Raw genomic sequence first — 16,361 nt, 5'->3', positions numbered from 1 at the left:
TTCAACTCTACTTTAAATTCCAGCAGTTCATTCTTCTATAATCATACCAAGTAGAAGATGAGCAACAGCTATGAGACAAACTAATTAACAAAAACTGGTATATAAAAAAGTACTGAAAAAATGAATTTGGAAATGTGTAAAAGCGAGAGCTGCAAAATAATTTAAATTTTCTAAGCATTTTAACAGCTTGAATCGAAATTTCTATTATTTGCTTTTTGAATGAAGGGATCGCTGAAAATCTTTTGACTTAGTTGAGGAACGAACGACGCCGTATGATTTAGAATTTGGAACTCGTTATGCGATCAGGTTTACTTCCTTCTAATAACTTTACATCGTCGTAAGTTTCATCATCCAAAAATTCTTGCTGGATTTCCACTAGTGAATGACCTTCATCGATACCACGCTCAATGATGTATTCCTTCATTATCTTATTTTTTAGGTAAATGGCGACTTTATCCGGATCACGCAGCTCTCTGATTTCTAACGGTTTCTTGGCGAATATTAACTGATACTCTTTGTTTGTCATTCCTTTGACATATTCCATCTGCAGTAAAAAGTTGTTTAATTAGTTATTCACGAAATTTTTTGCAAAGAGCTTTGGATTTGAATAAGATGAGTTTGACTTTCGTACTGTTATTTAGTCATGGAAATCTACCTAAACTTTAATAAGTCTGCATTTAATTGAAACTCCATTCCCGGGATTTTTTTTAAAAGGAATTTTTTTCCAGATCTAATAGAACCCTATAAAAGACAACTTTGAAAAATCGAACTTAGGCAGATTTTTTTCAAGCAAACCTTACTCTAACATCCTCAAATCCAGCGGGTTCCAGTTCGAAAATATATCGAGTTGGATCAAACTGCCGCCGCCTTATTAACTTCCCCTTTTCTAGAAATTCAAGCCTAAAAACAGATAACCAATTGCATTTGCATCTTAAGATTATGAATACTAAAAATTCAACTAATGATTTTTATGGCTTTATTCCTCATTGATCCAATTATTAAAAAGGTATTATATTATTAAAAAAACACTACTTTTTTAAATGCATGCCAGAGAGGAAGACACCACCAGGCTTCAGCACTCTAATCATCTCAGCTAGTGCTGCTGGTAAATCAGAAGTCCAAAAGTAAGGTGAATGAACATGAAATATTTTGTCGAAAAATTCATTGTTGAATGGCAAAAGTTTTGCATCGAGTACCTAAGTAAAGTCAGAGATAAATAAATTTTATGAATAGAAAGAGAAAATAAAAATGCTGATATTGGAAAATTACTTTGAGAAAAAATAACTTGCTTCATTAAAAACAATCCGTTTATCTTCCAATGCTTTTTTAGGAAAACGTCCTCGAACCGCTCCAAATAATGAAGTCCATCTGTCCACAGTATACACTGTTCCTTTGCCCTCTCTTACATGCTTATAAGAGCACAGTACACCTGAAATTACCTGACGTGATTGGGAATAACAACAGAATTGGTAGTTATCTCACATCTTCATGAAGAGTTCTTTCCGATTTTAGTGATGCAAATGTAATGATGTCAAATAATGTCATATAATACAGTTTAATGCACTATAATGCTTAATACACTATATAGAAATGTTCCTACTAGCTAAAAAACAAGTGAAAAAAATTCTCCTGTTTTTTTTTATTTCGAAATGAAAATTAACAGGCTAAAAAGTTACTTTAATTATGTAGAAACAAACCATCGCCAAACCCAATTCCAAGCTCTAAGACTTCGTCATCAGGTGATATATTTAACGCTTCAACGACAGCATTCATCAGAAAAGGTGATTTCCAAGCCAATAATCCTGACACGTACATTCCATCAGCTGCATCGTTCGGAGTCGCCAACTATGAAAAAAAAAAAATGTTAAACAAATCACTCACATATTTTAATTCGAAGTGCTCAGATGTTAATATCCCTAATTGCGAAAAAGTGAATTTAAATTAAAATGCTTCATTCTGTGTAACTTCTTTTCACACCCACTACTTTAGCTGGGTTTTAGTAATCTCAATAAGTAAGTTTTTTAACCAAATCGATACTGATATAAACATCACATTACATATCTAGAGGTTGCATCATGTCACGCGCCATCATACGCCAAAGTAATACTGCTGCTACTGTTCATAACTTGACATCTTCATATTAAGGAGGTGTTGATTTGATTCTAAGGTGTTGCAAATAAAGTATCCAAGCAAAATAATAGACAAAAGATAGTTCTAATGTTCAACGCAGGTCATAGGGAAAGAAGTTACACAATGATCAAACATAACGTGAACTATAAATACCTTGTGACGGAGTACTCGAATAATTTTTGCAATGGATGGCATAGTCGTACTAGTTTACTTCATACTTATTTTCGAACTTGCAAAGTTTTTCTCGACACTGAAGTCAATAAAAATGTTGAAAAATGAGTAACGTGTATTAAAATAAAAAACTTGAACTTCACAGTTAATTACATGCATCGGATTCAAAGAATTAAGTCATCATTCTTAAGTGATCTATTTAATTTCATTCTGTGTAATGTGGAGTAGCAGAATTCACTATTCGAATTTAGTGTGTACATTCGGAGCTTCCAGAGTGAAAGTAGGCCAAATAAATTGGTATAAATAAATTCTGCAAAAATATGACTTTATTGATCTTTCGGAAATTTACTGAGATCTAAAAAGGAAAACACAATAGCACATCCTCATATTTTACCTGTATATTTACAAACAAAAAATATGCAATTTCATTATTATAAGGAATATTTGTTTATAATTAGTGAAGATACGAATACTTACATTAATTAAGATGAATGTCTATCGTAGCAAAAATAGAAATGACTCTAACACCTCCCACACCTATCAACACTACGGATAGTAATGTACGTATAATTAATACTAAGAATACTGCTCTCTCATATTTTCCACTCTCTCAATGAGCTGTCTCTCTCAAAAGTCTTATTATTCTTTACGATCTATTTCATCGCAATGCTATTCCCACTTCCTTGACGTTAAAGTTAGGAACAGTTCTACTAATTCCTGGCTATCTTTTTAGCATGCATTCATCACATCATTATCAATCTCTAACCATACTATTATTCATGTTCCATCATATCTTATTGCACTCTTCTATCTCCTCGCTATTTTCTGAATTGAATAGGTCATTGTTGCGAACAATTATTTACGCTTCGTATTGCCATCCTTTAGTCACGAGCTTGATGAGTTACTGCTGGATTGTTTCGGCGTTCGATTATGTGAGTTTTTCAGTGCAGAATTAGCTTTCAAAATGTGTTTTTCAAGCCGTTTATTGTTCCATCTGCCCAGAAATTGTGTGTTGACATGTTTCCGGCATGTTTCTATATTAGGTTATGTTATATTAGTTAGTGAATAGATTGAAAAGTATTGGTTCTTAAAGATTTTTTTCCATCATAATGTTGTTTCCACTTCTTCAACGTTAAGGTTAGGAACAGTTCTACTAATTCCTGACTATCTCTTCAACATACATTCGTCACATCATTATCAATCTTTAAGTACACTTTTTTGAAAAGTTCTTGGAGTTGAACAAAGGAACAGCAGAGTGATGAAGTATGGATAATTGTGCGATTCTTTACCAATCCTTTTCCTATTTGTGTTTTTAAGTGTTAAATGTCATCGTCAGTTCTGCATTTAATTGCAATGAATTCAGCTATATATGCCACAAAACATCATCGACGGATTACTGGATAGTATCGAATATGTTTTTTAGGAAAGCGTTAAATGCGTTACGTCATGGCTGTCAAATCGTAAGTTATATATTGGCACCACTTGGTAAGTTAGCACTAATTAAGTGAATCAGGTGGTGTACTTTCTGCTGCTTATCTTTTCGTTTTTTATCACATTTACGCTGTTTATTTTTGCATAATTATGACTGCGTACTTCGTATTTGTAATTTCCGACATATCTTCTCCATTAGTGTGAAATATTTCGGAATAGATAGCGTTTTTTAGGTGCTTTAATAAGTGGGAAATAGTGGAAGATGCCAATTAGAAAGGTGGAAACTGTTCAGTGAATTACAAAAAAGAAAAAGAAAAATGGATGGGAGCGAAGGAGTTGAGTTAAGTAATAAACCCGAAATCCTGGTTGAGAGCAGGCGAGATTACATTGGTGCTGATGAGGAATCTGAAAAGGATTCAAGGGAAATGGCTAGGAATGATGAAGAGGTTCGTTTTTTTTTCGCTAATTTAAATATGGAGGTAGCAGACGTAGTATTTTCCACTGATTATTATTTGAATTATATCATAGTTGCCGAGAAATAAAAATATAGCTTATTTTTAAATTGTTTTCACAGTTTTCGGCGATATTATTAAGATTTACACATAAGGTTCAGGAGGAAATAGATAGAAATATATGATTCTGATATTTGGTATAGTGCAATGGACAATTTGCACTGAAATTGAAATAGAGCAGTAAGACTTTTAGAATCTTTATTTTATTTGTGAAAATATAAAATGCATCGTAATTTTTAGCTTGACAAATGTGAATCGCCGAAACAAGAAGTGGATGCTCACATTCTTCGGCATGCAATACAAAAGCTTTACAGTGATCCTTCGTTTGCGGTCATTTGTAGTTTCTTCAACAAATTCGCTGTCTTCCTAGGCTTAAAGCCACAGTGTTTCACCAAAATGGAGAACATGTTTACCAGTTTTCACGTTACAGGCAAAGGTTTTTGCTTATATTTTTGCTACACGTAGAGAACCAACTGTGCTTTGACACAAGATTGCAATATTTCATATAATCGACATTTGCATGCATGCTCAGACGATCATATTTGCACTGGCGTAATTAGCACCAGTGTATGTCATCGCGCAAGAGTTACTTACTAAAATATTGTCGAAAAGAAATTCTATATGTTAAAGACGTCTGCGCACGAGCAGTAATATTGTCTGTTTAATTTTATCTCGCTACGTCATGATGTTTTCTAAAAATTATTGGATTTGGCTATTTTCTAATATTTTTAGTTGACCGGGATTTAATCGATTTACACTTAATGTTGATGCGAAAATTAACGTTTAAATCAGCAAGATTGGAAGTGTGGGAGAAATATCTCCTGAAATTCTGCTCTCTTGTTCCATCGTTAGAAACGGAATACCTGCAATTGGAACGATACGGCTATTTGCACACAACTGCAGCCACGAAACTTGCAATTCTAAAGGCTTTATGTGAAAGTCAATTTGATTTCAATGTTAAATTCAAAGAAAGTGTGAGTTATTCATACGGTTTTGGTGCATACAGCGAAATGCATAGAAAAGGGAAGGGGTACGTAAGGATTTTAAATTAAAATAGGGAATAGAAATTCTGTTATAACCTAAAGTGTTTTCTTAACTTTTAATATTTCATGGGTTTAACGTTCCTAGGCAGCAGGTTGTTTTTCAGCTATTAAATTCTTGTGCAGCAAGTGATTTGCGCCTTTTGCCTATCGGCTATGACAAAGAAGGTCTCGCTTATTCGTATCAGCAGGATGCTGATTTAGTTATTCGCATATATTCAGCCGAACAGGATGATCATTCAGGCGGGTCATGGAATCTTGTTGCCAAGTTAGTTTGTTTTATGTCGATTGAAAGCTTATTTCTGCCGTCATCTTTGAATTTGATTTTTGATTTGTGGATATATGAAGAGCGTTATCAAAAACACTAGCACTTTTCAAGCGTTATGAACTGAAAATCTTGTGAACTCGAAACTTGGCAGATATAACTTCTTGAATGCTGTCATCTTTATGGAACCACTTTATTTAATCGCTTTTCTGAATTTGGCGGCCAGCACACAGTTTTTTCATTTTCGGTCGAGAGACACTTTTTTTTCCCATTGCTTAAACAGTTTATACTTCACTTTAAATTGTGCAGGACGGCGTATCGATCATATTTTGTGGTAGAGATATTATATTTACTTAAGTTTTAATTTGAAATTTTTCGAATTTTAAACGAATATACCGTGAGGTTTTTAAGGTGTAAAGAAGAACTTGAAAATTTGGTTATGGAATTAAAAAATAGACTTGCTTCAAAATATTTATCCAATCTGCTAAAACAGCATGAAGGTTTGCCATTTTTCACTGTTTAAAGTTTTACAGAGCTGTATACCCTAAATTTATTGTACTATGTCAGTGGTATTTTGATTGGGGGCTGAATGTCGTCTTAGATTTTTGTCGGACAGTGGAAAAGATACGGGTTCTTGGCGTTTGGAGTTTAGACAATAGTTTTTCTTAATCAATTTTTCAATGTAAACTTTATTTCGAGCGTGAATTTTTTTTAGATTCATTAGCTCTGGTTCAAGGTGAGACGGACGAGCAAACTAATGTTCTATCTACATTTACAACAAAAAGAGGTGCTTTACTAGACACTTATCAGGACGAATCCGCAATCAAGGTACGCGAAGTATCTGTTTCAGCTCTTCTCTGGTATTCCGCATATGACATTAATTTACATTATTTGTTATTAATAACAGAGAAAACTGGTGAAACCGAGTCAAATGAGGAAGAAAGCAGATGTTGAAGAAGCGTCGAAAAAAGAAAATAGTGCACCTCCAGTAGAAATTACGGAAGATATTCCCGATGAAGTAAAACCATTCGTAAGTTCACTTTATATGTTTTATTTTAAAAGACCTATTATTTTGATTTGTTAAAGGTGTAGTTAAACATTATATACTTCTATGAATACCTGTTTTTAAATTCAAAAAATTTACATTTTCAGCTAGATCGTCGAATATTACCGCGCAGAAGTGCTCGCAGTGCTGCAATAAATCAGTTGAAGGAGTTAACTGCTCCGCTGAAACCTCAGTGCGGGAAAAGGAAAAATCAGCAGAATAAGAAGCAAGTGGAAGTAGAAAATGCAAAACAGCTGAAAATCCTTGATAAAAATGTAATTAATTTAATTGAGAAAATGTGTGTTCTTTTTTTCTTCTAGAATCTATTATCTAGAAATGATTGAACTAACATTTCAGGATGATCAGGGTGATAGCGAAGATAATGACGAAAATGAAAAGGATGATAATGACGTTGATGATTTCATATTAGCAGAAACCTCGACCTCTTCCGATGACGACTTCATGCCGCTTTCCGAACTGAAAAAGAAGAATCAAAAGTAATTTTATTTGGACTCTTTTGGACTCATATGCTTGGATGTATTCTTTCGATTTATTAATCCTTGCAATGATCATATGGTAACAATGGAACTGCAATCAGCTTACAGCTCAAGACGTCGTCGGGGCAGAAAAGCAATTGTGGAAAAAGATCCTTTTGAAATGATAGAATCGGAAGAAGATGAGGAGAGTGATGACAGTCAAGAAAAAAAAGCCAAGAAAGAGCGAAAAAAAGCTACAGAAGAAACACTTTGCATGAAATGTAGTAAAAGCTCAAATCCAGAAGTGGTAATGCTTTTGACCTGGTTTTTATTTTTAAGTCATAATGTGAAAGTGAATTTAGGCTTTTAAGGATTATGATTTATGAAGTCTTTTATAAATCTATTATATTATTCAACGTGGGATTTTCATCCAACCGTGGACGACAGTCTGTTGATAGCTAGCAGAACACAACAGAAAACGTTTTGGAAATATTCAATTAACTAAGTGAATACCACCGATGTATTATTTAAGGAATTAAAGAAAGGATTCGCTGCTTGCATCTTAAGTTCCTTTTAAGTGACTCACTGAAAATTTGCTACCCCTTGCCGCAAGGCAAAGTAATGTTCTAATACCTGGTATCTTAAACATCTTATTTCTAGTTGCTGTTATGTGATTTATGCGATGAAGCTTGGCATACTTGGTGCTTACATCCAATATTATGGTACGTGCCAGATGATGATTGGTTCTGTCCAAATTGTCAGCAAGCGATGCTGATTGAAAAGTTTTCTAAAGTGCTGACTGTACTTGCTGAGCAAGTGAAGCGCAAAGCTGCTGAAGACAAGAAGTAATTTTTTATTTTTTTGAAAATCCCTTAGATAGGAAAAGACGGAATAACATCATACAAAAAACCTGTTTATTAGCTAACAGTCCTGTTATTATCGTTTCAAATTAGGAAAGAAGCAGCTGCAGAGAGATTGAAGCGCGAGATGGAGTATATTGGCGCATCTTTAAATAACATCATTCATACGGTACGTTTTTATTTTTTCCAACTTTTTTTTCAATATATAACTCCTTTCGATTTATAAACTAAAGGTGTTCTTTAAATTTGGAAACTCTATATGAAGTTTTATTGGTTGGGTCTCTAATTAGGACAGCTTGGGACTTGAAAGCTTGAAATTTTGCCAATATGAGACACGCACACAATACGATATAAGTGATGGCATCTATGAGATCTCAAGTGATGAAATTGGTGAGGTCTTGAAGCGCAATGATTATCCTGATACACGGGTTGTTATTGTAAATGTACATATTTAACTTCCAGGTAAGAGATACTAAAGTGGAAAGTTCTGAATCATCAGAAGAATCGGGTGAAGATGACGGTGAAAGGAAATCAAAAAAAAAGCAATCCGGTAAATTTACTTATCAGTTCTTTGAAACATGCTGTTGTTCTCATAGCTAATATTCATTCTTTAGGCGTCTTGGTGTCCATCCACAGAAGCCGATTATTCCAATAGCACTTTCACGATCAAGACGTCACGTAGCTAAAGTTGACTATAAATTTGGCGCATACGATGAGTTAATCCAGGTATTCGAGTAGATCTTTTGCTTCACATCATGTTTGATTTCTGTGCTAATCGTGTGACTTGTCAAAGAGAACATTTCGAAGCACTGGTTGTAAATAGAAGAAAAAATATTTGTTTTATAGGAGGCCGTGAAGAATATAGATGAATCGGCAGCAAGGCAGATGAGTCCAGGCATGCTTTTATTTTTTTTTTTTATTAAAGAAAATGAAGCGCAAACTTTATCTGACAGCTCGAGAATGTTTGCGTAGATGTTGCAGGCAGTGTACGACTGAAAGGTGGAGCTGGACGCGGTAAAGATATGTCAAACATCATAAACGCTGAAAATAAACAGATCCCAACAGGTGTGGAGGATAGTTACCAGAATGATGGCCTCGAAAGGTTCGATTTTGAACTGAGTAAAAAGATTAAAAAGGAGTGCTAGGCAATGGGTATTGGGTTAAAGCTGCATAGTTCGATAGTGATGTTAATTGAAAACACCTTGTGGTGTTGTGCCTTTGTGGTGTGGTGCCATGTGGTGACTTGATGATAAGCCTCTGTTTATTAATATAGCACTTATTAATGGATTTTGTAGTATGATATATCTTACATGAAAATGAAAACAGGAAATTTGCTTTTACATTGCACAAATTTTGTTGAAGCCATATAAGAATACAATCAAAAATTGGGAAACCGGTTAAAAGTCGTCATCGATTGAATGATCTAAATGTGGATGAAATGACTGAATCCGATACTGATGAATATCAAGGAAGCGAGTAAGAATTTTTATGCGAAGCTACTGTTTGATATTGTATATGTTTAGACTTACGGAGTAATATGGGACTTTTTTTTTTGTATTACATTTTTACTATAGCATTGTTTTTGTTTGATATATTTCGATTCCATTTTTGCTTTTTATGCTGAATCAGTTTCTGGTTCATCAATGCATGCTCACTGCAATTTTTGGTTAAATGTTGGGGGTAAGCAGGAGCATAGTAGAACGGAATACGGCTGTAAAAGCCTACTTCATATTAATAAATTCGCAAACCAGCATACTCAGAAAATGTTAGATTTTTCTTGTAACTCATCCAACACAGTTTCATTAAAATGCTATCATCCACTAAACACCCGTAGAAGTACATTTGGAGTAATAAACGAAATATAGTTTACTTGTAATGTATTTAATTTATGGATGACAAAATGAACGGTGCTTTAAATAACCCCATTGTGCTACATTAATCATTAGGGTTTTGTTCCTTAGAAATGATGATTAGATCTAATGGTTAAATATGAGTAACATTATCTATCAGTATTAAAGATTTTGTAGACAAGCAAAAGTTTGGTATTAATGAATAAAAATTTGTTAATTTGTTATATGATGCAAAATTTTTTTTATTCTCTTAACAATAATTTCCTTTCAGCACTGCTTCTGTTTCGGATCCATCAGATGACACCGATGAATACTTGCCTTCGGATGCTTCGTGTAGAAGAAGGTATCATTTCTATCTCAGTTTGACCGTTACTAAAATGCTGTTCAGATTTCTGCTTACATTTAATATCATCAGAAGGTATCTTCATGAACTACTAAAATTTAATATTTTGGAACTGCAATTTCCAGAACAACCAAGCGGAATTATTCTAATAAACGAACTCAAAGTGATGATGATTTTGTCGTTTCTGGCTCCGAAAGTGAATATGAACCAGTAAGAAAGAAATCTCATAAGTCAAAAAATACAAGAAAGATAAAAGGGAAGAGGAAACGTGAAAAATGGTTGGTTTCTCTATGATTTATTGTGTGGAAACCAATCCATCTTTTGATTCTAAATATGTAGTCGATATGCTTGATACCGACTTCTACCATCTGCTGTGTTAGTCTTGGGATTTATATCTTTTGCAGTAAAATGTCTTGTTTTGAAACTTCAAATGTAGTCTTTATCTATTATCTATTCCAGTTGGTTATCTGGTAATTTACAGTTTGATAGCTAGACTTATTATTTTGAATTGTTGCAGTGGAATGGTTTTGTCTGTACGGCTGTTCAAGGTGGTAGGTGATGCTTATCATCATTACTTTGCTTTCATAACGCACACATCTCATTTATTGTTTTGTAGGACAACCTCTGATGACGAAGATTCCACTTCCGAGGTGAGCGATAATTACCAAAGTGAAGAAAGTAGTAGTAGCAGTGTAGACAGGCGCGCAAAACGACGTACTACAACCAAGTGGGCACCACGCGCAAGCAGTTCAGATGCGGAAGATTCAGGTCATTCAGTACAGAAGACTGCTACTGGAAGGTAATATCATTTTTTTCTGAAATACAATGCCAAATAATTGCTGGTACGTAAATTGATTATATTTAGAAAAATATTTTGCTCGATATGTTCATCCAATTAAGTTATGGAATATTTAGGCCGTTAAGGAAGGCAGTAGCGAAAAGACCGAGCCTGACAATGGATGATGGTGAGGATGAGGAAGAAGAGGATGAAGAGATGGAAGAGAGACTTAAAGTTATTCGTCCGGTAGCTTCAGGGCGAAAAACTGAGAGGTAGAAGTAGAGAAAATGCTTTATCGTCACTGTCGTTGAATTTAACACAACAGTTTGGTGTTTGTCAGAGAGTACCTTGGTGAGGTGCTCCGCATGGCAGGATAGTTTCTGCGTATATATCTTTTTCGGAATACTCATTCCACTGAATGAGGCGATAGTTCCGGCGGTTTTACTCACAGAGCTTGGTTAAATAAATTGATTTTTGTATTTATAATTCACTTGCAGACTGCATTTCTTTTTTGCTGGTGAAGTAAAATCTTTAATTGGTGATATTGCAGTTCTGACGAATTTGAACCAGATGACGAGGAAGAAGAAGAAGAGGAGGAAGCGGAGGACGAAGAAACTGCTGACGAGAAAGAGATGGAGAATAAGGAGAAAACAACGGCAGTTGACGATGAGAAGCAGAGGCAAAATGATGAGGAGGAAAATGTGGAAGGAAAACGAAAAAAGTCTGTGAAGGTTGAGAATGGTAAGAAGTGTTGCATTAGATAATCGTCTTTTAAAATTTTTAAATTTGTCTTAATTCTCGAAAAAAGATTTCTATTGCTTAGTCAGATCGAGCATGTTTCTTGAGCTCAGTTTATGTTTAGGTATCGAAGTTATGAAAGAAGCCACTTCTAGTGCGACTAAGGCTTTATCCGTCGGCTGTCATAAGAAGCAGACAGAAGATACAGATACGAATGATATCTGTCCGTCGACTTCGAACGATGTAAACGTTATGGCTGAAGATAGATACCGTTGCCAGGTTTATGCCGTAGAATTATGCATATAAGTTTCTTATCCATGAATAGCCTAACCACTGAATGATCGGTAATAAGTAGATATGACTTTTGGAGCCGCCTTCTCGGAGAGATGAACCTATTTGATGTGCAATCGCTCCACACTATTAGATATATTGTACTGAATTTAGCATTTCTTAATATGCTTGTTAATAATTTCTTATTATATGAACGGTGTGTTGCAGCTTACCAGTGAAACAGCTCGAAAGGTAAAGTCGGAGCAAATGGAACAGGAGGTATATATATATATATATTACGTTTTTTCATTTTTTTGAATTTTCGAATTTTCTCTCCTTTTACTGAAAATGTGTTTCAAGAATTTTCAAAAAAATGATTTAGGTATTTTATGCTGCAAGCACAAAAACAGAGGATTTAAAGGAAGTAGAGGTGAAAACGGCAGAAAAAACTACAAATATAGCAGTTACAAGCTCGAATGTGACTTCATTTGTTCCACCTTCATGGTACGTGTCAGTTCTGTTAATTTCTTTCCTACTATACTAGTAGAGTTTGGTATTAATCATTAAAACTGCTGACGAACATATTTTCTGTTTTTTATTTTTAGCTTATGAGTCAGAAACTGGTTAGATATGGCGGAAAATAGGGCAGAGGATTGGATGGGTTGTTTGAGTACAGCAGTATTTTTTATTTAAATATTTGGTAGCATTTTCTTTTTTTTTTTTGTAATGCATTGAAATGTAAAGTATCTAAGAAATAGCTTTCTAATATTTTTATAAAGTTCTAAATTTCGCTAATAATTGTCTTCCTATTAAAGTTAAAATGTAATTATGATTTTGAGAACTTTTCATACTTGAATGACCGTTATTTTCCAAGTCACGTAGGATTTTATTGTGCGCAGGCATAATTACTTACAGCTTTCCATCAACCTCAGCAGATCTCTCATCACTAAATCCATCATCGCTAATGCAGCAGATGGCTCGACTTGCATCGTCGTCAGCTACACCAGTGCAGCAGTTTGATCCGTCAAGTGCTGCGTACCGAGAAATGTTGCAAACTGCAGCCCCTACGTTCATCTCTAATGGGGCTCCACTGCACATCTATTCGGGTATGCATATTTTCAGAATTCGGGAATTTGATTAACTAGAGTTCATTTATTTTTTGTTTTCTCAATTTCGTTTACATTTGAATGCAGACACTTGTTTACATATTGCTCAGTGGACCATCGGGTGATTAAACACCAGTCGTTTTTCAGCGATGGCGTAACTACATGCTAAATAGGCTATCCCAAGAGGCTAGCAATATTAGCCGTAAAATTATTTTTCTTAGCGCACTCGATCTTTAAATTTGGTATTACTTTTGCTTAAGACATTTTCGTGCTATACAGTTTATTCAAATATGAAGTCGTGTAATTCATATTTATTGCTTGAACATATGACTGAAAAAGCGATATTTACGAGTCTTGGCTGTTCTTGAATTTCTGTCGTCTGTTCCCAATTTTTTTAAAAGACTTTTTCAGGTCCGGCTCCAGTTACAGTCTATCAAGTGCAACAGCCACCATTAGTGAGGCCTCCTACAGGCATGGTTCAACCCAGCATTGGTCCATTGTCGCAAGGATGGCCACCCTATCCACCTCCAAATCCTTTTCCCACCAAGTTGGTTTTTCTTCTACTTTTCACATTTCTTCAAGTTCTATTCACCATGCGAAGATTCATTCCATTTGATAAATTCCAGTGCAGCAGCGCCACCAATGGTCACTGCCACGACAATTCCTTCACCAACGACAGATTCTGAGACACTTGGAAACGTTCTTGCTTCCGCAATGGATTACTGATTTATTTTACAAAGCATTTCCATTTACAGAGATTGAATCAGTCCCGCGGCTTTACATATTTCTTTAACATTTCATGTTTTCACTAATTTTTAAAAATTTTTCCACAATATGTTTATAATTTTGTTCGTAGCGTGTGGAGTCTGGTTATTTCGCAAAAAAGCCAGAAATATGTCCTTGACTTCCCGGAAAAGCTGAGCAAATGAGCTGTGGTAAATTAATCCCAGAAAATAAGAATCCACAAGTCCAATGTTGCTTTTGATTCTTGTGACATGTTGTACATTGTTTGCACTGTCTTTTCCAGAAGAATTAGGACCCTAGTGGTCGGAACAAAAATAAATTTCCAGTTTGGTTTTATTTTGTGGCGATATGCTTTAAAATTCAAAGGTCTTGTTCATTTCTTGATCACAATATTAGTTTATTGCTTCGCGGTGATTAAAGGTGCATGGTTGACTATCACGAGTTCATTTGTACCACGGGTACAAATCCTGTTCTGTAATTTTAGAGCTTAGGTTATTGAACAAGGAAAATTCCAAGAATGAGGTGGTATTTTGTTCATCTCTTCTGTCCTCGAATTACTTTTCTATTTTATTTTGAAGAATTTGAAACAAAAAACCTAATATTCATATAAACATGAAGCTAAAAATTGAAGACACTTTTTTGCGTTTTCGTTTTATTTTGAACTTTAATGATGATGACGCGTAGATTAGCACTGAATCTCAAAAAGAATAAAGCTTTTCTCAAGTTATTTCGAAGAACTTATAATCACCGCAACCTTACACACTTCCATTCTTTTCATTATAAATTTCGCTGAAATCCTTCGAGATATATCTGTTTTAATTTTATCGGTTAATACAATCTCATTGTAATATTGTCTTCTGTAATTTACTTTTCGCTTAATTTTTTATTTTTCACTTTTTTTTTTTTTTTTTTTTTATTAACCGTGGATCAAGCTAAGCAATACTGTATTTACGTCGTCCATTGATCATCTTGAAAGCAAGTTCTTTGGGATTTTTACTTTCTGGATTTTTCTAATTCACTATGGTTTGTTTATTTTGTAAAGCATCATATCACTTTTTAATGAATTTGCTTTTTGTCGTATTTCCCAAGTCTCCAAGTCTGCAATCATGATATTCTAGTTTATTACCCTACTAATATATTGTAACTAGCAGTAAAACTATGTGGCCACGTTTTAGAAATCATTTTACCTGTTTTACTCTTATTTTACGGACAGTACTACTTTCAATCTAAAAGAATTCATGTCAGAGCAACTATTTTTCTTTTAATTGAAAAATTAGCATTGTTTATATGTATGTTAATGAGAGAGAGCATCAATTTAGAGAATGGTGATACTAATTTGGCACTGAGTTCAATAGTATGAATTTTTTTTCTAAAATCGTAGCTATGTTGATGCATCTGCATTCTATGTTTTACTTTTATTTCATTTTGCTCTGTTCTAGCATTGAATTTTTCATTGTTTCTGATACTCATATCTGAAATTCATATTTCATTTAAAATCCTCTCTATAGTTCTCTTTTTGCATTATCAAGATTTCAAGGACTGTGTTGTTTATCAGTAATTGTAGAACTCATCAATTGTTTCTTATGTATATAAAAGTCTTATTTTGATATGTTGAGCAAATCTTTTATCAATTTTTCCAGTGTTTTCATTTTCTCATTTTGTAACTGTCAGTTAAAAGAAATAAACTTCCTTTGTTATAATGCAAAGTATGAATTCCATTTTAAATATTTGAAAATTTCAATGGATCTTTTGGAGCAAGCGAAATGATAACATATCATTTTCGTGTACAAAAAAAAAAAACTATAATTTCGGGCGTTTGTGGATTTGAGTGTTCTACTGTTCCCAGAGTGACCTTCCCGACAGGGAAATGGCTTACCGACGGTACATTTGGAGTGTCATATTTTAAATCTTCCATTTTAGCATATTTGGGTCTCAAACAACTTCGATTTGCAAGAATAATTCCACTGGTTTGAAAAGGAAAAGAGCGGAATATTAGGCAGAATAACTACATGAATTTCATTTCCACTCTGAATGAATTAACTGTTGCACTTAATCGTCATCGCCGTGGCTAAGCTTAGCGAACGAGGATATGTGATATACCCACGCTTGGTACAGGGACGCTGATAACTAATAAGGCCAATGAGGGACAGATAAGTTCGAATGCAAATGACACAACGAAAGGTCTTCTTAGTATTGATAAAATACGGTTTTTTCTGCATTGTCGTTTGTCCTCAAAGTTGGTTTTGCGTGTGTTCTCGAAGGAAGCAGCAGCATCATGGATGATATGTCTCCATGTCTCCCGATTCGAAGACAATGAACCATTGATGGGGAGGTATTTGGCCAAGGTTAAGATATTTTTTAAGGGCGTCCTTGTATCTCCTCTTGGGATTCTTCTTTTGAGGAACCCGATAGTCAAATCACTATAAAAAAAATCTTAGAAAGGCGGTGATCCTTTATCCTGGAGGAGGAGACGTGTCCAGTCCAGCGAGACGTGTCTTCAGTAGTATGGCTTCAATACTGGCGAGCCCTGCCTGTGTAAAAACAATAACATTAGATATGTTGTCAAACTAGTGGATGTTTAGGATTGTATGGAAGCAACGCT

General features: G+C 34.5%; 2 protein-coding genes across 2 annotated transcripts; one reads left to right on the top strand and one right to left on the bottom strand.

Annotated features, from left to right (window-relative positions):
* Positions 1 to 277: 277 nt before the first annotated feature.
* LOAG_02239 (regulatory protein) lies at positions 278 to 1,815 on the bottom strand (the record flags this gene model as incomplete). Its single annotated transcript, XM_020445957.1, has 5 exons — positions 278 to 544; positions 801 to 900; positions 1,033 to 1,196; positions 1,290 to 1,429; positions 1,698 to 1,815. 5 exons carry the CDS (start codon positions 1,813 to 1,815, stop codon positions 278 to 280), a joined length of 789 nt encoding a protein of 262 aa, XP_020303642.1.
* A 2,144-nt stretch (positions 1,816 to 3,959) lies between these two features.
* LOAG_02238 (hypothetical protein) lies at positions 3,960 to 13,741 on the top strand (the record flags this gene model as incomplete). The annotated part of the gene is made up of 28 exons (XM_020445956.1): positions 3,960 to 4,178; positions 4,485 to 4,680; positions 4,977 to 5,218; positions 5,392 to 5,552; positions 5,961 to 6,049; positions 6,265 to 6,377; positions 6,457 to 6,579; positions 6,702 to 6,869; positions 6,952 to 7,091; positions 7,200 to 7,377; positions 7,731 to 7,915; positions 8,024 to 8,099; positions 8,393 to 8,496; positions 8,545 to 8,656; positions 8,777 to 8,825; positions 8,912 to 9,032; positions 9,293 to 9,406; positions 10,052 to 10,123; positions 10,249 to 10,401; positions 10,740 to 10,922; positions 11,039 to 11,173; positions 11,452 to 11,642; positions 11,764 to 11,918; positions 12,138 to 12,188; positions 12,292 to 12,413; positions 12,825 to 13,015; positions 13,427 to 13,562; positions 13,642 to 13,741. The coding sequence occupies exons 1-28, from the start codon at positions 4,050 to 4,052 to the stop codon at positions 13,739 to 13,741; spliced, it is 3,789 nt and encodes a 1,262-aa protein (XP_020303641.1). The 5' UTR covers positions 3,960 to 4,049.
* Positions 13,742 to 16,361: the final 2,620 nt, after the last annotated feature.

This window comes from Loa loa (assembly GCF_000183805.2).
Source record: "Loa loa unplaced genomic scaffold supercont3.2, whole genome shotgun sequence".
Lineage (NCBI taxonomy): Eukaryota > Metazoa > Nematoda > Chromadorea > Rhabditida > Onchocercidae > Loa > Loa loa.
Note: the sequence above shows the minus strand (reverse complement) of the source record. Positions and strands in the feature narration are given on the sequence as shown.